Source organism: Quercus suber, unplaced genomic scaffold, assembly GCF_002906115.3.
Source record: "Quercus suber isolate HL8 unplaced genomic scaffold, Cork oak 2.0 scaffold_607, whole genome shotgun sequence".
Lineage (NCBI taxonomy): Eukaryota > Viridiplantae > Streptophyta > Magnoliopsida > Fagales > Fagaceae > Quercus > Quercus suber.
Genome location: NW_027070050.1, coordinates 138,729 through 160,282, shown reverse-complemented (window position 1 = coordinate 160,282; position 21,554 = coordinate 138,729). Strand labels below are relative to the sequence as shown.

Below are 21,554 nucleotides of genomic sequence, written 5' to 3'. Positions count from 1 at the left end.
AAAATTTTTGATTTTGTTTGGCACCCGGAGTTGCCAAAGACTTTCCCAGAACTTCTTTTGGTGTTTTGCACTTAAGCTACCTGCATTAGACATGGAATCACAGGAAACAATTAATTTATAGGCGTTGCTAGTTGTGAACAAACCCGATGGAGTGTGCTTCCAAGCAATACGATCAGGGGGTCACCGAAAGCTCAACGGTATGGCTAGAATTGATTCAGCCTCATGTGGAAGGAATAAATTTCGCACCACCTCCTCATTCCACCTCACCTAGTCCTGATCAATGAGAGAATTAACCTTTGTCTCCGCTGCCATTTGGGTTAGCGGGGAAGTAATCAATCCAGTTGATTTGTCCGGCAACCATCTATCCTCCTTAATCCTCACCCTCTCCCCTATCCCCACCCTCCATACCATCCCCCTTCGAATGACATCCCTAGCATTCAAAATGCTCTTTCATGCATAGGATCCCACAGTAGATTCCCTTGCTTCAAGAATAGAGCAATTCGGAAAAAATCTTGCCTTGAACACACGATGGCAAAGCGAGTTTGGATTATTAATCATCTGCCACACCTGTTTGGCCAGTAAAGCATCATTAAATTTCTCAATTTCCTTGAACCCCATACCACCTACCTCCTTAGCCTCACAGAGTCTATCCCATTTAACCCAATGAATCTTTCTGTTCCCTCCACTGTACCCCCACCAAAATTTACAAATCATGATTTCCAACTCCTTAATCAATCCTTTTGGGAGCTTAAAGCAACTCATTGTGTATGTGAGAATCGCTTGAATAACTGATTTGATGAGCACTTTCCTACCAGCCTGAGACAAAAGTTTTTCCTTCCACCCTTGGAGTTTCTTCCACACCCTTTCCTTGATGTAAATAAAGCTTTGTTTCTTAGCCCTACCCACAAGAGCCGGCAAACCCAAATATTTTTCATACTGTTGAATGGCAGGAACACCCAAAATAGCCTTTATCTGATCCTTCATATCTGGACTGGTATTGGAACTAAAGAAAATACTAGTTTTGTCTCGATTAATCATACCATTTGAATGAATGCAAGCATAAACATTGTAATCTTACATATATGCATATACATTATATTATTTTATCCTTAGGTAAATCTCACAAGAAATACAAATGCTCCATTTATTTCGGTATGATTTTTTTTTTTTTTTTTAAACAAAGAACTACCCTTATAGTAACACCTCTCTCTCTCTCTCTCTCTCTCTCTCTCTCTCTCCAGATCGTATTTTGAATAATGTTGACTTTCCGTTGACTAATCATTAGCTTTTTCCAAATAACAATTTTTTTGGCATAAACCAGTCATTTTCCCATTTAAATTTTTTGTATTGATTCTAAATTTGAGTTTTGTTTTTTCATTTGAGACTTCCAGATATCCCAAAATTATAATACAATTTAGATAATTAAATTAAATTACTCAATCAATAATCAGAATATAATTTAGGAGTGCCTCTAATCGCATTTGCATGATTAACAATTGCAAAGTTGTAAATGCAAGTGATTAAAAAGTGCACACAAAATATCGCCAAAGTCAAGAATAGGAAATAGACACAATGGTGCTCATAGTTAAATTCATCAACAACAATATGAACTAACATTGATTCAATGGTAGAAACCACTAATCAATTGGCAAGTGTAAAAGAGTCTTGGTTTCCTTCAACTTCACTCAACTACTCAATTTACTATTTAAATTATTCATGTAATACATAAAACATGCTTGATTTAATATTGTAACTTTAAAATATTCTAGTAGGAGATTAAGGAACTATAATAGGAAAATTAGTTTTGGTAGGCAAATTGGGACTGGGACTCGGGGGATTAGCGAAGACAGGCGGTTTTGGAAGGTAGACCATCACGGAGCCCTTCCTGTTCTCATAGCTTGAAGAGCTAAAGCTGCAATTCTTCAGGTCTACTATGATCTTATCTGTACAGAGGTAGATTTAAAAGAGCTGAAGTGTTCCATCTCTGGCTTGATTGCATTGAACACGAGCTCTTTTTGAGCCAAGAAATGAGGGGGAAATATAGTCTTGTTAATTTTGTCCACATTGTAAGCTTTTCTATTTGTAATCTTTGTTCAAAAAATGAGGGGAAAATATAGTCTAAGTTAGTGTGTGTGTGTGTGTATATATATATTAACAGCATAGATAATATGACTTAATTAGAGTTACAAAAATTTGGATATCAGTACAACAAATCTGACTTTCTTCAAGGGTCAAAACCCATAAAAAAAAGTATTAAAAAACCTTGAAAAAAATTATTTTAAGAGTCCAATTGACCCTTGATAACCTTCGAAATATATATCGTCGAAAGGAAAATTTTGAAGGCCTTCGTGGCCCTCAAAACAAGTGCTCTAATATTATTTTGAGGGTCAAGAGACCCTTAAATAACATTTTACTAAGGTTTAAAAGGTTTATATTTACAACCCTTGATAAATAAGGTTATTTAAGGGGTCTCTTAACCCTCAAAATAAGATTTTATTTTATTTTAAAAAAAAAAAACCACGATCATGCACAAAATATAAAAAATATATATATATATATATACACACACATAAAAATTAACAATTATTAAGATGATATGCTATGATATTGATGTATAGCAAAAGCGGTATATGGCTACAATAATATTAAAGCACACATAAAAATAATATTAGAGCACGTGTTTTGAAGGCCTTCGTGGCCCTCAAAACAAGTGCTCTAATATTATTTTGAGAGTCAAGAGACCCTTAAATAACCTTTTACCAAGGTTTAAAAGGTTTATATTTACAACCCTTGATAAATAAGGTTATTTAAGGGGTCTCTTAACCCTCAAAATAAGATTTTATTTATTTTTTTATTTTTTTTAACAACCACAATCATGCACAAAATATAAAATAAAATAAAAATATATATATATATATATATACGCACATAAAAATTCACAATTGTTGAGATGATATGTAAAGACCAAATCTGTCCAAGAGTTAAAAGTTTTGATACATTTTATTCTTCATCATCATCTCCAAAGTAAGAAGTTATCAGCTAGTACAATTGAACATTTCAGCCATTATGGGTGCCCTCAAGTTTCTGAAAAAGAGAGAATGATACCAAAAGTTTGTTAATTTCCCAGCAAATATATCTACATACCTTTCCACAATATCAAATTCAAGATACCCACAATTTCAAAAAGAACAAAAAAGGCACAACAGAGTTCATATATCTAAATAAAACATGCTGATTAAAGAAATGTCATTCACCAAATAGAAGAAAACTAGGAAGAGAAGAATACCAATACGCCATGGAAAAGGATATTCCAATCCCACACCCAACAGAAACCCCAAAAGAAAAGAATTTTAACATGAAAAGAGAAACTCCTACTCATGTAAACTCTCGGACATTCTGGCATTTTACCCCCTTTTTTTTGTTATTTGGCATTATGCTCATGTTTTGAAACTATATAGGTGCGTGCCCCTGTTTTGATACTCGATGACCCTAAAATTGAGTTATGCTGATCAAACTTTAAAAATAAAATAAAAAATTACATGGAACTTGACTTCTTGGAAATCGAGTTCCATGCAAAAAAAAAAAAAAAAGAATTTAGTGTCATCGCCCCATACAATGTTCAGGGAGCTCTATAGTGGCGTTTTTAATCCTTATAGTGACGTTTTAAAGCCCTATAGCGGCGTTTTCCTGCAAAAAAAATTTTCCCAAGTGACTTGTCCCATGGCAGGTTCAAGGAGCCCTATAGTGGCGTTTTTAAGCCCTATAGTGACTTTTTTGAGCCCTATAGCGGCGTTTTCCTGCAAAAATTTTTTCTAAGTGTTATTGTCCCATGGTAGGTTCAAGGAGCCCTATAGTGGCATTTTTAAGCCCTATAGTGACATTTTAGTCGTATAGTGGCGTTTTGGAACTCGAGTTCTATGCCTTTTTTTTTTTTTTTTTAATTTGATCAAGCATAACTCGATTTTAAACCAATCGAGTACTTTAAGTAACTCGATTTTAGGGTCATCGAGTATCGAAATAGGGGCACACACCTATATAGTTTTAAAATATGAGCATAATGCCAAATATTTTTGCCCAAAGGGGCAAATGGCCAGAATGTCCGTAAACTCTCATCTAAAAGTCAGATTAACCCCCAATCAATATTAAACAAGCAAGCAAATTTAACATCCATACTCCAAAACCCAGAACAAGGGTCACAATCATTAACAATATTTGCTTAGATATATTAAACCCAAAAAAAAAAAAAAAAAATCCACAATCATGCACAAAATATTTTTTTTAAAAAAAAAAAAATATATATATATATATACGCACATAAAAATTCACAATTGTTGAGATGATATGCTATGATATTTATGTATAGCAAAAGCGGTATATTGCTACAATTACACTTTCTTTGATCTCTAAACTCAAACCTACAAATTAACAGATTAGGGACCGCATTGTTTAAGAGAAAAGATATCAACAACCACACTTTGTACAAAGACCAAATCTGTCCAAGAGTTAAAAGTTTTGATACATTTTATTCTTCATCATCATCTCCAAAGTAAGAAGTTATTAGCTAGTACAATTGAACATTTTAGCCATTATGGGTGCCCTCAAGTTTCTGAAAAAGAGAGAATGATACCAAAAGTTTGTTAATTTCCCAACAAATATATCTACATACCTTTCCACAATATCAAATTCAAGATACCCACAATTTCAAAAAGAACAAAAAAGGCACAACAGAGTTCATATATCTAAATAAAACATGCTGATTAAAGAAATGTCATTCACCAAATAGAAGAAAACTTGGAAGAGAAGAATACCAATACTCCATGGAAAAGGATATTCCAATCCCACACCCAACAAAAACCCCTAAAGAAAAGAATTTTAACATGAAAAGAGAAACTCCTACTCATGTAAACTCTCATCTAAAAGTCAGATTAACCCCCAATCAATATTAAACAAGCAAGCAAATTAAACATCCATACTCCAAAACCCAAAACAAGAGTCACAATCATTAACAATATTTGCTTAGATATATTAAAAAAAAAAAGTCCATCTTTCAACATACCCAAATCATAAAATCTATCACAGAATCCAAATAACAAGTATACTTGATCAGTAAACAAAGAAAAAAAAAAACAGAATCTTTCAGAAAAACAGAACACAGTAACATGTGCTTAAACAACTTTTTCCATCTGTACATTATGATCATTATAGATCGAAACAAAGTAATACAGAAATGAGGAATACATATCAAAGAAACCCAAGATTCCTCAAAACCCATCTGCATTTGTCAACAACTGTATAGAATTTCAACTTTTTTTTTTTTTTGTTCCTTTACTAAAAAATAGTAAAAAAAATTTGGATCAAATTGTAAAAATAGAGAAATAGGTGTGTTTGATCAGAGACTGTTTTGTTATCTTAGATGATGGAATATGAATTTGGGACTAAGGATATTTTCAACGATTTTTCAAGATAAGGATTGCAAAAGCAAATTAGTACCTGTCTATTCTATCCACATAAACAGCTCAGCAGGTCATTCCAAATTTATCTAATAGTACTAAAATAGTGACTGGCTTGAGTTGATCTTTATACCTTAGTGATCACTACTAGATTGGGCTGATTGCGAGGTGATATGACTCAACATTTGCATCATCATATTGTCATAATGTGCTCTTTGTTTTGCCATTTGACTAGCTTGTTGTTCCTCAAAATGTCTTTTGTGTTCTGCCATTTGAATAGCTTGTTGTTCGAGCATGCTTTTGAGGTGCTTTACTTCTTCCTTCAACTCTGCATCAGCCTCTATTCGTTTTTGTTCAGATTCTAAGCGTTTTTGTTCAGATTCTTGGAGTCAAAATGAGGAGGAACCCCATAACTTGGTAGGAGTGACTCCAGCCCCATAGCCACGAACTCGTCCATGATGCTCAGGTCCAAACACCTCCACAAACATTTGATCTTAAGATATTTGCAATGCCCCCTCATTCACTTGAGTAGTAAGATTCCTCGATGCCACCTAAAAAGAAAAGTAACTTGCAACAAAACCACATAAAAATATACTATCTATATTAATATAATTAGAAGATTTCATACCAATGCATTGTGTGTTGGTTCATTTACTGCCTGCCCATTAGCTTGCACACGGGTGATGTCAAATAATACAATTCTATTAGGGCTATGACCTATCTTCTCATTCTACCATTTGACAAAACAAATAGAAAGCATATAGTAATTAAGTATTGAAGATGAATAATGCAATAACTCAGCAAGACAAAGTCAAATAACAGTAAATAGAAAGCATTCATAGAACTAAGAAACAAATACAAAGTCAAGAAACATGGTTCTAAAATATTTTGGTATTGTCCAAGGTTTAATTTAAGGATGTGGATAGTAATCATTTTGCTTAGATATACCTCTTCTACACTACGTTGTTAGAAACTTTTTGAACCAGAAGTGTGGATAATATTGTTTTTGTCTCAATTTTCCTTGTTTTTCAAACACGTCCTACATTTAAGAATGATAGGTCAGTCCCATAAACCAACAAATCCACAAGACAATAGTTAAGAATAAATTTGATAATAAATTCTTTGTAATGGTACCATATAATCTTGCTTGCTCCACAAATCTACGAGACAATTCCAATCATCCTTCTCTAGTTTGGGTGGAACATTTGCTCGTGCCTCTTCCGTTGCTTCACCATATGGCTTAAACCACATTTTTTAGGGAGTCACAATAATTTGAGTAAGAACTACCCATTTGCCGCCAAACCTCTTGCTCTCGGCCCTCAACTTTGAAATACTCCTACAATAGAATGAAACATAAATACATAAATAAGAATATAGCAAAAAAAAAATCATAGAAGCCGCTACTAGATTTTATTATACTACTTACCAATACTTAATCAAAAAGCTTCCTTTTGTTGATATATGTTACTTTTTTCCAATATGTGAACTTTAGAGGTACATGTTGTTGTGCCCTAACAAGTTTTGTACATTCATTTATTAAATCAAGAGCATGAGGCCCTACAGGTCTTCCATTCAACCAACCAATCTCATATTTTTCCCCTCCTTTGAGCTCTTTGGCCAATTTAAGATTCCGAGTAGGCCCTCACCCTTCTTCTTCCCTATGGGGAGAAAAATAAAAATAAAATTCACCTCAACTTACTAGAATAGTATCTTCAATACAGTATTAAAAAACTTGAAAGCATAATTTGAAACTTACCTTGATGAGCTAGATCATTTCTACTTCCATTAGCACCACTTGTGCCAACTCCTCCTTTGCTACCTCCATTTGCCATTAATAGAATCCCTTGCTTTGATCAATCCAATATATGTTAGCACTATTCATCATATGCTTATTTAATTAGTTTAGTCTATACAAGAATAATACTATATAAATGAAACAGATACATAAATACATGATATAAAACAAATGAACATGTAACTATTTAGATAAGTCAAGAACATAACTTTCAAGTAAATAAATTACATTCATTTTGAAACGTTTAATCTCATTACTTCATATCAACATCATCCATATCCACAAGTCTTCTAGGTATGTCAACCCTATCTAATGAAATACTAGCATCATCTTGATCATCAGTACTTGTGAAACCCATTTGATGACCATGTGAATCATTCTGTTGGTATGGCTCTTGATCATCATCTTCTTCTTCTTCTTCATCACTTTCCTCCTTTGGAGATGGCATATTGTAATAATTTCGAGGTTCTGTTTTTATAACAAAATGCCACTGAGGATTCCTTATGCTTTTCACATAAATTCTTGCTCAGCTTGACATGCTAAAGTGAAAGGTTCATTACTCTTTAATGAACGTGTTACATTCACAAGAGTTCGACAATACTTGTCAACCATAATTCCTCTACCATAATGGTCAACATCCCTCCTTTCACATTTAACATTGCAATCTTATTGCCTCCCATGTAGTGTAACTCAATGATATCAATCAAAACACCGTAATAATCACGATTACTCGTACTTGCATCTCCTTTTACCAAGACTCTACAACTTTGAGTTCTTCTGTTACAATTGACTTCATTTTTTTGAAATCTAAAACCATTGACAATGTACCCATTATAACATACAGCTTCTTCTAATGGTCCATGAGCCAGATCTAAGAGTTGCTTGCTCACTTTCCTTTCATCATATAATTGAGTAATCCATTCAAAACAAGTTCAAAATCAATACACCATTATAATTGACTCAAATTAAGCATATAGAACAATTATAATAATTTCCATATAGATAGAACTTACGTGACTTTCAAACCACTCTCGAAGCTATTTTTTATGTTGATTCTCTACAATAATCTTCTACCATCTCACTCAAGCCATCCTCGTCTGACTCATCATCACTATCCAAACTATCACATGTTTGAAAATGTCTCTCCTCTCCATGTCTAAACCAATGAGTATTACTTGGGAGAATACCAGCAGTAAGCAAATCAGCCTCAACATCATCTTTGGTCTTTGCAAAGTAGTTATTGCATTTCTTACATGGACAATAAATTTTATCCACCATTGTTGTATGCTTAAATGCAAAATCAAGGAAGTCTTTAATTCCTTGTCTATACTCAGGAAGAGCTCTATTTCTGAGCTTTACCCAATTTCGTTCCATCTAAAGTTGGATTAATTTTTTTTTTTTTTTTTTAAATCTTCAATGAGGGACAAACCTTAAGTAGTTCTCAACTGGAAAAGAGTACTAAATCCAGTGGAAAAGCCTGCATAAAAGAATATTTGAATGTAGAGTTTGAGACATTATATAATACAATAGATAAAATACACAAAATAGAATAAAGTACTTAATGATCTTAAATTCTAAGGATATGATAAAAGAGGAACCAAAAACAATCTACCAGCCCACTATTTCTATGACTAGAAACAGTTTTTATTTTTTGTGAAAAATTTATTTGGTCATTTAGAAAGTGTATTTACTATTTAGTGCATATATGTGTTAATGCAGCAAATCAGAAACTCATTGGCAAGCTGAGCAGAAACTTTTCAAGAAGTGACCGCTAAGAACTATTAGAAACTAGACAACAAGAACAGCCCAAAAATAGTATAAGTAAATATCAAATAATGGGAGATCAAGGGGATTCTAACAACAAACATCCAAAGTGCATAAAAAAAACTAGTAGCTGACTTATGTACATTTTTTAGATCAAGGGGATTCTCCTTCTGTAGCATCATTGTCATCAATCAACTTTATGTTACTGCCATTTTTATATTTATAGTTTCATGTTTGTTAGAACTTCACTTTCTCAAATAGGAGAGATCCTAATGCTTTAAGTCAATAAACAAACCCAAACCTTGACATATATTAATACTTCAAGTAAATAAGCAAATCTAAACCAACACTAACAATGAAAATTATTGCATTCATTTACTTATGTACATTTTTTGAGAGTCTATAAGCATTGTGGCAGTGGTACGCAAATTATCAATAATTCTTGAAATAATTCTCTCTTCTAAAATAGGGAAAAAAAAACATAAATTAATTAGGCACACTTGTATAAGTGCAGCAATAGTAACTTTAGAAGCCAATCTTAATGACACATTATTCTAACTTCATACATACCAAAACGTGGACTAGCAATGAAGGGAATGTATTCCTGCTTGGATGTGATTGAGATTTAGACCTTCCACAAAAATGATCCAGAACCATTTTAGCACTGGTAGTGCTGAGTGTCAATATTATTTTCCTACATTAAATTTAAATAACACCCCAATGCAAAAAAATAAATAAATAAATAAATAAATAAATCCAGTATCCTTAATCTTGAAGAAATTTCAGGATATTCTAGCAATTGAAATTCTAACATCTATATCCTCCCAAAGCCACCCGAAACAAAAGAGAAAGAATAGATTATGCTACTTAAACTATTCTATTGATCATCAAAACATTGCGTGCAAATGGTGAAACTTGTGGTCATAGACATGACAACTGAAAAATACAATAAGCTTACTAAATTTCTTTGATATATAAGCCATAAAATCAAAATTACACATTTTACAGTTACAATAAAAGGATGGTTCTTCTCAAAAAACGAAGGAAAATTTTCTAATTCAAGGGTATTGAATGAAACTTCACCTATTGGATATGAGTTACTTCAGATCATGTATTAAAAGAACATAGAAGAAGCACAATTCATCAGACAGTTTTTCTTACCCTGGCTTCTAGTAAAACAAGATGAGATGGAATTGCTTCAACATAAGCAGCAACAGTTTGGTTATCAGGTCTTATGTTTCATAGCAGAAACATAGATTAGTGCAACCAGGTTTAGCAAATGAATGACATTCTAGAACAAAAATTGCAGGACCATGTTTAGCAAATGGATTATAAATTTTCAAATTATAAAATCTGCAAACGCAATGCTCCCAACCATGTGCGATAAAAACCAAATAGAAATATTTATAATTCTATTGGAGCCCATCCCTTTCAACCATAAAATATGAACCAAAGCATTGGAAAAAAAAATAAACAAGAAATAAAACTAAATTTGCCTCAACCATTCTGTTATCTAAACAAAAACCCATGTCCATTCCAAATTACCACCAAAAGAAAAACTGATAGCATTTCAATAAACCCATCATCCCAAACACAATGTTTAAAATAGTAAATTACGAATTAAGGTTCTTTGAGTCTCCAAAGTTTTAGGGTAACTCCACTTTGGAATTGTTAAAATACTACCATTTCACTATAAACCCAAGTAAGCTTTAAGCACTACTAATATTCCTCTACTACTAAACACAAATTCCCAAATAGCTAACAATGATACCCAGTAGATCCGTACAATTCAAAGTGAACACTCACCCACCAAGCCAACAAGTTGGATGATGCAAATTGAAATAAACACACACACACACACACAGAAAGAAAACTATATATGAATACACAAACACACTTGACAGGGCAAAAATGAAAATTAAATTCCTAGTTATTGAATGTGCAAATTATATTAGGAAATAAATCTAGGCTTATAGAGTTTCTAAAAGCAATACTAGCAATCCCTTGGATTGAGCCTTGCAAACTTGTTGTGCCTGTACTCATGAAAAAAAAAAAAAAAAACTCAATCAATATTTGTATGAAAACTGTAAAGGAAACAAAGATTATGATTTGAAGTCGAATAATGAAATTGCAAAAGTCGAACAATTAGAAATCGAAATAGGGAAATCGATGATGAGCTTAGTTTTCTAAGAAATGTGAAACGAAAATCATGGGAAAATCGATGAAAAAGTGTGGGTAAACCAAAAAAAACAAATAAATCAAAGACGAAATTAGGGTTTGTGATTCGTACCTAATCGGAGTTGAGAAACACAACGCCAAGAGAGATGAAGAGTCACAAAACCGAGATCAACTCATACCTAATCGGAGTTGTGCGATTACGTACCTAATCGATGATTGTCGAGATCTATGACATTTCTATGCTTTCTCAATTTCAGGCTTTCAACGAGAGAGTAATATTGTGTTTGTTGGTTACGTTCTGGGCTATCTTTTAAAATTTTGTTGTGGGCTTTTTTCAAGGGCTGAAAAATTTGCCATATTTTTATCAAAGGTTGTGGAAAAAAAAGTGCAAATGTTTTGTGGCGCCTTTTTTTTCACATTTATTTCAAGGGTGTTTTAACTTATTTTGAGGGGCCAAATAACCTTTGAAATAAAGTTTAGTAATATAGCCTACCGCATTTGTATTTATAGCTTGTATCGACAGATTTTAGTAAACTCTCGATAAAAGAGGGTTGAAATAACTAAAGTTTGTTGTAGTGTATGAACTTGCTACCTCAAGTATTTTCATGGCATTGCCATCTGTCATGGCCTTTCGAAGAGGCAGACTAAAGTAATTGCATTGCGTGATGGCAATGCAACATCCATGCTTCAAATACTCACGCTCCCAAAAAGTTTTGCCATCTTGTTTCACTAGACTCGGCCAGCATTTTTTCATGTTGTCCAAATGAAGTATCTACAAAAGAAACACAAGGAAAACATGTATAAGAAATATTGATAAAAACAATAATGTACATATATATGATTTTTGAGAGATAAACATGGAATACCTTTTTGTCATCGAAGACACATGAAGTACTCACTACAAGAAAAAATGTTTATTACCCAAAAACAAAAAAAAATTTGCAATAACATCAAAATCATTGCAATAGTTGATACGAGTTGTCAAAATAAAATTTAAGGTAGTAAGTTTGTGCAACAAAAAATTTCGTTGCAATAATCTCTAGATATTTTAATGACAAATTTGATGTAATAATATATATGTTGTTGCAATGAAAATTTTATTGCAACAATATATTTGTCATAAATAAATAACTATTTTATATTTGTCATTGCAATAGATTATAAAATAATCGATATCAAGTTATTGCAATGATATATACGTTTCATGTTTGTTATTGCAATAGGGGTCATTCTACTGTACCCCTTATGTTTTTTAGTGGGTACGGTACCCACCCAAATCTGTACCATTAATAGGTGTTATTTTAATTGTGACCGTTGATTTAAGTTTAGTGCGAAACCTGTTACCGAGAGACTAGGTTAGAATATAAAAGCCAAAAAAAAAAAAAAAAACAGGTGATTCTCTCTCAACTTCATATCCTTAAGTTTAGTGCGAAACCTGTTACCGAGAGACTAGGTTAGAATATAAAAGCCAAAAAAAAAAAAAAAAACAGGTGATTCTCTCTCAACTTCATATCCTCTCTCATGTGCTCCGTCTTTTTCCTTCTCTTAAAAAAAAACCTCAGATTCCTTTTTCTCCCATGTCCGTCAACTTCAGTTCATCCCATCAGCGTCCTCATTTACTCACCGCTGAGGGTTTTTTAAGGGATCAACTAGTTTTGATTTTGTTTAAGGTAAGAATCAAACAAAACCCTAATTTCTCTTTCATTGTTTTGTGCCCCTTTTTCTTTTTTGATTTATGAGAAAATTTTGGAATTTCGCTCTTAAATTTCATTTCATTGTAACATTGGCAAATTTCTGTGCTGGTGAGGTACCAATTTTATTCTTTCATAGTTTCTCAAATAATAATAATAATAATAATAAAATTTCTTTCATATAAGTGGCATAGAAAGTGCTTGTTGAAATGCTTTTTAGGGATTCAGTTTTTCCAAAACTTGTGGCTTTGTGTTCTGCTCATCAGGGGGTGTGGGTTCTTGTTAGTGTGGTGTTGAAATTTTATTTGTATTTTATTTTATTTTATTGGTTAGCAGAGGAAAAAGGCAACAACTATGTATTTAAGGGGGAAGGGTTTTTATAAAGAAACTAGCCGTGAACCCGCGCGTTGCGTGTGATAATTATTTTTATGATAGTTTTATTTTAAAAAAATTTACAATTTAAACTAATCTAATAATGAGTAATGCATTTCGTAATTATATTTTTATTTATTATAGGAACAATCATAAATGTAATATAGAAACAATCCAAAACACCAAAAAAATGTAAACTAAAAAAAATTAATAAAACTTAACAATGATTAATTGAACCAATATTAGGATAAAATTTTGTTTTTGATAATCTATTAAGATTATTTTCTTTGTAGAAATTATAATTTTAGCCATCCAAAACATATTATCAAATAATCAATTATTAGCAAAATCTAAGAATTAAATTTCTATATAGGCATTGTTATAAAATAATAATAATTAGAATAAAATTGCAAAAGTTTAAATTTGTCACCTATTCGATTATTTTTGTTTGGCTAACCTTTGTTTTTCTTTAAATAAATGGCATTATAGAGTACTTCTAATACAATTATTAAGAGTACTTTGTCCACCACAAAGGATTAGAAATAAACAAAAATTAGTAAAGTCTTATAGTTTAACATCTAAATTGAGTACTATAAAAAATCATGCTATGTAACAAAATAAATACCAAATTATCCAAATCATGCAAAGTAATAGAATAATATTATATTTTTAAATGCTATATTTAATTCTTTAGAACGCAATAGGATAACATTTAACAATCAAAGAGAATAAAAAATAAAAACAACAACAACAACAATTTTAAAAAAAAAAAACTAAATTGCATTAACCCAAAATAGAGTTTTAAAGAATATAAAAAATTATCAACCTAAAGTAGAGATGCAAGAAAAATAAAAATATCCACCAAAAAATTTAGAGAGAGAGAGAGAGAGAGAGAGAGAGAGAGAGAGAGAGATAAAAAAAAAAAAAAAAAAATGAAAAACAGGTGATTCTCTCTCAACTTCATATCCTCTCTCATGTGCTCCGTCTTTTTCCTTCTCTTAAAAAAACCTCAGATTCCTTCTTCTCCCATGTCCGTCAACTTCACTTCATCCCATCAACGTCCTCATTTACTCACCGCTGAGGGTTTTTTAAGGGATCAACTAGTTTTGATTTTGTTTAAGGTAAGAATCAAACAAAACCCTAATTTCTCTTTCATTGTTTTGTGCCCCTTTTTCTTTTTTGATTTATGAGAAAATTTTGGAATTTCGCTCTTAAATTTCATTTCATTGTAACATTGGCAAATTTCTGTGCTGGTGAGGTACCAATTTTGTTCTTTCATAGTTTTTCAAATAATAATAATAATAATAATAAAATTTCTTTCATATAAGTGGCATAGAAAGTGCTTGTTGAAATGCTTTTTAGGGATTCAGTTTTTCCAAAACTTGTGGCTTTTTGTTCTGCTCATCAGGGGGTGTGGGTTCTTGTTAGTGTGGTGTTGAAATTTTATTTGTATTTGTATTTTATTTTATTGGTTAGCAGAGGAAAAAGGCAACAACTATGCATTTAAGGGGGAAGGGTTTTTATAAAGAAATAAAAATTTTCTTTTATGTCCTAGGGAGGACACGGTTATAGAGTTGCTATTTCTTTGTTTCTATTTCATTTCTTTTCTATGTGGTGTACAACTAAGTTGTAATTCTGTAGCTGTTGCAGCACCTTGGAATCAAATTTTGAATTTTGTTTTTAGTGTTTTCTTGTTTTAGAGTTTGAGAGCTGTTGTGTTGCATTTTGGCTAGTACAGAATTGGGTTTTTTGTACTTTTGCTTGCTATCTGCATCTCAGGTTGTTTTTGGTGTTTATGCTAATAAAATTTTTTGATTTATCAAAAAAAAAATAATTAAAGACATTGTAGATCAAAATAACAAAATTTTTAGAAACATCCTATTATTTTATATTTACATGTTGAATTAGTTAATAGCATTTTTGGATGGCCAACTAGAATGAAATGGACTGCTGCTTTTTATGCTAGTGCTTACTCAATGGCAAGGTTTTTTTTTTTATTTTTTTTTTTATGACTTTCTCACTAGAAAAATTTAGTTGCTCATGTCATAGACCTGCTCATGTCCAATTTCAAGGCACACATTACCTCTCTCCCTTTTTTTTTTCTTGATAAAAGAAAAAACCTCACTGCCATATAGCACTTTGAAGTGATTTGATTATCAACTTTAAACCAAGCTTAAGTTGATTCACTAGGACTTTTGCAGCAACTTGTCCCTAGTCACTCCAATGCATTGCCCATGTGTTTGCTTGAGTCTAGATATTTTGTTATTTGGGTAAATATTAGTGCAAACTGGTTATTGCACACAACTATGCACACACTTCTTGCACTGAAATCATGACAGTTATGTGCTACAATTGGTATGTGTCAGTATGAAATAAACATTGCCCATATTATTTACTCTTCTTTTCTTCACCAGCCTATAGAAGTACTTGTTTTATAGGGTTTTGACTTAAATTACTACAATCCTATTTACTAAGAAAATTGCATGATTTTTACATTCCATCCACTGATGAGACCGGCTGAATCAACCCTTACAATTGGAACTGTTGCTGTTTCAATCAATCTGACCATTTCACATGCCATCGAACTGAGTTCATCTATCCCCTGCATCTCAGTATCATTTTGTTGAATGAACTTCAATGCATTAGAATTGTTGTCCTCCATATCCTGAAATGAGTCTCTCATAATAAGCTGCAAAGATTGAATTGCATTAATTTCTGAAACCTCCCAAGGCAAGTAAATAGGCAAAATAGCCAACAACCCCACCAACAGATTCTCTCACGCCTTAAACCATTGCACTTCTTATTCTTCTTTACTCACTAGATCCTAGGACTTTTTCTCTCCCAATTTAGACCAATAGACTAAGAGGAGGTCAAAAGCTAAAGCTAAAGCTATAGCTAGGTAGCTTTGTACTATACTTCTTTGGATTTCTATTGTGGTGCCTGCTTTGCTTGCTTTCCCTCTAATTATAACAGTGTCCCTCCATCCTATGTGTGTTGTTGCAGTGAAAATTTGCATAGCGTGTAAATATATGAGTTCCAAGGTCAGGCTACTACTGGCTTGGTCTTTGAGAGACTTGATTAAAGAGGTGAACAAAAAGACACCCATATTTCTACTTATAACTGAGATTTTAAGAAAGCTTTTGTGGGCCATATTGGCCTTTTCTTTAATTTAAAAAGCGAACACACTTTCTTAAGTGTTACTCTAACTCAAGGGAATATTTGAATTTCTTTATAAATTAACCTCCTCCTTTATTTTTTTTCTTCTTCTTTGGCCCTTATGTTCCTCCTTTGTTTAATTAGATTGAATGTTCTTATTGCTGTCCAGAACTTGAATTTTCTTTTGTTGTTAACTTTTTCCCCCCCCTCATTGTTCAACAAATATTAGACACCATCTTGGAAATTTGGGTTGGTGGGGTTGCAATCTATCTTTTCTCACACACATTTTGGCATGAAATGAGGGTGAAGAAAATGTAAGATATTTGAAACTTTTTTTTTAAAGGTGATGGTATGTTTTAACCATGCATGGCATTTAGGCCAAACTCACTTGTCTGCTTGTGGAGACAAGAAAGACACTCTCTTCACAAACTCCAGTTTCGCTCTCTCTTTCTTTCTTTGTCATTACTATTATGCCCTGTGTTTCTATGTGTAAGACTTCTCTGCTCACACATGTAGGTAGGCTTGCCTTCTAGTAACTCCTAATATATTTTCTCAACAATGAGTGAAAAAGGAAAAAACTTTTCACTTTTTGACAAGTTGAACCAATAATGCCAGACCAAAAAATAAATCCACTAGGCCACAGACTACAAGTGTTAGTGGTGCATAGGTTCACCAATTACCATACCTAAAACCTTATGGGTTAAGGGGACATAAACTTCCCCTGAGCTGTCCTCTGTTGCAAATCTGGAGGGAGGATTTAGAATCTAAATGTTTTAGGTTAAGCAAGTCTAAAATAGAGTACTTGGAGTTTAAGTTTAGTAAAAGGAGATATAAAGATGGAGTGGTATAATTTGTAGGGCAAGAAATACTTTAGTGAAAAAATATTTCTAGGATCTTTCAAATGTGAAATTTATTTACTTTTTAATGTATGTTATTGCTTACCTTGATTTTATTTCATGCTATATTGCGATAAGAGTATGGGGAGAGGGAAGAACATTGAAGAGCAAGATGCTGTTGAAGAGCAAGATGCTCTCTAAGTTAGCCATCCGAAAAGACCACTTGGACTATTTTTAATTTATTAATAAGATTCACGCAATTCATTATATATTCACTTGTTTTACAGTTTTCACATAATTTGCTTTCACTGCTTCTTTATCAACAGTATCTACTTTTTGTAAGAGAACTGGTCAGAACGTTTGTGATACAAGTTGGCATTAAATCTAGTGCTTTCAAAAGAAAATGAACAATGTTCCAAAATAATAGAAAATGCTAGAAATACTCCACTACATGATTATTTTCGGTTACTCAAATGACAGTGATTTGTATAAATTGATGACTGAATTTTTTGGAAAATGCTGCAATTTAGTGAATTTCTCTTTTATTGAAAAGGAGATTGAATTTGTATCATTCATGAATCGTGATTACAAATGTATGTGTTGTACACACACATGCAATGTAGTTGACAATTAAATTTGTGATGTTGCCCGTGTGAGGTTGGCTAGGAGTGCTCATATTTACTAAAAACAATTGAATGTAATTGTTAACTATTGATAACATTGCATTTTGACAGACTTTGAAATCTAAAGTTATTTTGAAATGTAGTTATAGCTTGCTGTTGGTTAGGTGTGTTTTCGCTTTTGCTTGGTTGCTTCATTTTGTTATTTCCTAACAAGAATATCATTAGCTATTTTAATTAGAATGCATAATTTATTTGCTTCTAAATTTTACACTCTCTTTCCCTTCATATCTGGGATATCAAGTTTTCTAAGAACATGCTCTAAGGCCTAAATTTGTTTTAGGTTTCAATTTCAAGTTCTTCAAGAAAACACACTGAGGCCTAAATTGTTTTAGGTTTCAATTTTTTTTCTTCTTTAGAGTTCACAGTTACATCATTGTGTGGTCTAAATATATAGCATCTTTGGAATCATTTAGAGGAGAAAATGTTTCCTAACAAATAATGATTGCTTTGGGTCACTTTTTTTTCATTAAGAAAATTTAACACCATAAAGACACCCAAAACGTTGAGACGTGTTTGATTAAAATACTCATGAGATGTCAATAATCATCAAATTGTCTTGAAAATCTCTAACATGACCAAAATATCTTTACATTCACTAAAAAAATTCCAAGATATCACTCTAACATGGCCAAATTGAGTGGTTTTGATGCTATTATGGTCATTTTCAAAATATTTAGTATTGTAATCATTCTAGGTATTTTAGCGCTACTTTGTTCATTTTCAGTGATTTTTTTTTAATTAATTTTGAAAGTTAAAAAATGTATTTTAGTCATTTTATAAATTTTTAGGACTATTTTTTGAAATCCTTAATTTTCAAGTATTTTTTGTTAATTTTCAAGTTTATAACTATTTTGGGAAAATTCATTGTCAACATTTTAATTATTACCAAGATTGTTATGAATCAATAAAAGTATATGTGATATTGGTACTGCCTAATGTGACTAAAAAATAATAGAACTATTGTTTAAAAAAAAAAAAAATAGAACTATTGAATATAACAAAAGTATGATCATATGTGATTTGGTACTGCCCAATGTGACATTAGAACTATCAAATGCGAGAAAAGAATAATGGTACCATCAAATGTAACAAAAGTATAATCAGATGTGATGTTGGTATTGCCTAATATAACGATGAAACTATCAAATATGAGAAAAAAGTAAGGTTACCACTGAATGTGACAAAAGTACGGTCATTTTTAAGGTTCTAAGCGTATTTAAGTAATTTTTTAGGTTATGAGGTCATTTTGGTCATTTTATAGGTTACGGTGTCATTAAGTTTTTTTTTTTTTTTTTTTTAAAGGTTCTAAGGGTCTTTTAGTAATTTTAAAGGTTTCAAAAGTATTTTGGTCATTTTCAAGTGTTATGAGGTATTTTTGGTCATTATTTTAGATTTTTTGGTTATTTTGATCATTTTTTTTTAGGTTTTAGGGTCATTCGGTCATTTTTTAGGTTCTAAAGGTATTTTGATCATTTTTTAGGTTCTAAGGATATTCCAATAATTGTTGAGGGTTTCGGGTGTATTTTTGTCATTTTTAAGTTAATAAGGTATTTCAGTCATTTTATAGATTTCAAGAGTATTTCAAATTTTTTTAAGGTTTTAGGGTCATTTTGGTAATTTTTTAGGTTTAAGGTGTATTACGGTCATTTTTTAGGTTCTAAGAGCATTATTATCACTTTTTAAGTTACAAGGTCATTTTAGTCATTTTCTAGGTTTCATGGTCATTTATTTATTTATTGTATATAAGGGTATTTTGATTATTTTTTAGGTTTAGAGGGTATTTTAGTCATTTTTTAGATTTTAGGGTCATCTTAGTTATTTTTTAGGTTTTAAGGATATCCCAAAAATTTTTGAGAGTTTTGGGGTTATTTTGGTAATTTTTTAATTGTTAGAATACGTTTTGGTAATTTTAGTATATTTAAGGGTATTTCGGAATTTTAGAGACTTTAAGAGTATTTTTGTTATATATATTCTTTGATTATTAGGTAATTTGGTAGGGTTGGTTTGGGTTGGCTACGTCTATATGTAATGTTCGTATAGCTTAATGTGACGATGGAACTATCAAATGTGACAAAATAACTATCACATTGTGTAGTTCCAACATCACATGTGAGGATGAAACCGTCAAATGTGATAAAAAAGTAAGGGAACCACCAAATGTGACAGAAGAACTGTTACATGTGATGTTGGAACTGCATAATGTGAGGATGGAACTGCCAAGTGTGAGAAAAAAGTAAAGGAACCACCCAATGTGACAAAAGAACTGTCACATGTGATGTTGGAACCGCACAATGTGAGGATGAAACTGTCAAATATGAGGAAAAAAAGTAAGGGAACCACCAAATATGAGAAAAAACTGTCACATGTGATGTTGGAATGGTAAAATGTGAAGATAGAACCGTCAAATGTGAGAAAAAAGTAAGGGAACCACCAGATGTGAGAAAAGAACTGTTACATGTAATGTTGGAACGGCAAAATGTGAAGATGGAACCGTCAAGTGTGAGAAAAAAGTAAGGAAACCACCCAATGTGACAAAAAAACTGTCACATGTGAAGTTGGAACTGTACAATATGAGGATGGAATTGTCAAATGTGGATGAAACTGTCAAATATGAGGAAAAAAAAGTAAGGGAATCACCAAATATGAGAAAAAAACTGTCACATGTGATGTTGGAACTGCAAAATGTGAAGATGGAATCGTCAAATGTGAGAAAAAAGTAAGGGAACCACCAGATGTGAGAAAAGAACTGTTACATGTGATGTTGGAACTAAAAAATGTGAAGATAGAACTGTCAAGTGTGAGAAAAAAGTAAGGGAACCACCCAATGTGACAAAAGAACTGTCATATGTGAAGTTGGAACTTTACAATATGAGGATGAAATTGTCAAATGTGGAAAAAAAAAAAAGTAAGGGAACCACCAAATGTGACAAAAGAATTGTCACATTTGATATTGGAACTGCATAATTTGATGATGGAATCGTCAAATGTGAAAAAAAAGTAAGGGAACCACCAAATGTGAGAAAAGAACTGTCATATGTAATGTTGGGACTGCAAAATGTAAAGATGGAACCGTCAAGTGTGAGAAAAAAGTGAGGGAACCACCCAATGTGATAAAAGAACTGTTACATGTGAAGTTGGAACTGTATAATGTGAGGATGGAACCATCAAATGTGGAAAAAAAAAAAAAGGGTAAGAGAACCACTAAATATGACAAAAGAATTGTCACATTTGATATTAGAACTGCACAATGTGAGGATAAAACTATCAAATGTGAGAAAAAAGTAAAGGAACCACAAAATGTGAGAAAAGAAATATCACATGTGATGTTGGAACTACACAATGTGAGGATGGAACTGTCAAGTGTGAGAAAAAAGTAAGGAAACCACTCAATGTGACAAAAGACCTGTCACATGTGATGTTGGAACCACACAATGTGAGGATGAAATCGTTGAATGTGAGAAAAAAAAGAGAGAGTAAAGGAACCACAAATGTGAGAAAAAAACTGTCACATGTGAGGTTGAAACTACACAATGTGAAGATGGAACTATGAAGTGTGAGGATACATTGATGTACCCCCCCTTTTGGGGGGGGGGGTACGATAAAATTAACCGTACAATAAATGGTAAAAT

General features: G+C 32.2%; 1 protein-coding gene and 2 long non-coding RNA genes across 13 annotated transcripts; 1 reads left to right on the top strand and 2 right to left on the bottom strand.

The window, feature by feature from the left end:
• Positions 1–450: 450 nt before the first annotated feature.
• On the bottom strand, positions 451–984 carry LOC136063998 (uncharacterized mitochondrial protein AtMg00310-like). The gene has a single exon (XM_065765092.1). The coding sequence runs from the start codon at positions 982–984 to the stop codon at positions 451–453; it is 534 nt and encodes a 177-aa protein (XP_065621164.1).
• A 1,981-nt stretch (positions 985–2,965) lies between these two features.
• On the bottom strand, positions 2,966–11,656 carry LOC112027937 (uncharacterized). 10 transcript variants are annotated; one of them, XR_010625649.1, is made up of 10 exons: positions 11,300–11,649; positions 9,580–11,042; positions 8,675–8,722; positions 7,207–7,297; positions 6,877–7,108; positions 6,585–6,786; positions 6,399–6,489; positions 6,079–6,180; positions 5,584–6,001; positions 4,329–4,606 (listed from the first exon to the last, which is right to left on the bottom strand). It is a non-coding gene; the product is annotated as an uncharacterized LOC112027937 (long non-coding RNA). The 10 variants fall into 10 exon arrangements; XR_010625651.1 differs by having other exon boundaries at positions 7,207–8,722; positions 9,580–9,640; positions 11,004–11,042; positions 11,300–11,583; XR_010625647.1 differs by having other exon boundaries at positions 8,675–11,042; positions 11,300–11,653.
• A 2,530-nt stretch (positions 11,657–14,186) lies between these two features.
• On the top strand, positions 14,187–18,007 carry LOC136064003 (uncharacterized). 2 transcript variants are annotated; one of them, XR_010625653.1, is made up of 2 exons: positions 14,187–14,371; positions 17,381–18,007. It is a non-coding gene; the product is annotated as an uncharacterized LOC136064003 (long non-coding RNA). The 2 variants fall into 2 exon arrangements; XR_010625654.1 differs by having other exon boundaries at positions 16,254–18,007.
• The last annotated feature ends 3,547 nt before the right edge of the window (positions 18,008–21,554 follow it).

What these genes read in the sequence shown, in the direction of transcription:
- LOC136063998 (XM_065765092.1), bottom strand. Translation starts at nt 984, where the DNA reads ATGAAGGATCAGATAAAGGCTATTTTGGGTGTTCCTGCCATTCAACAG.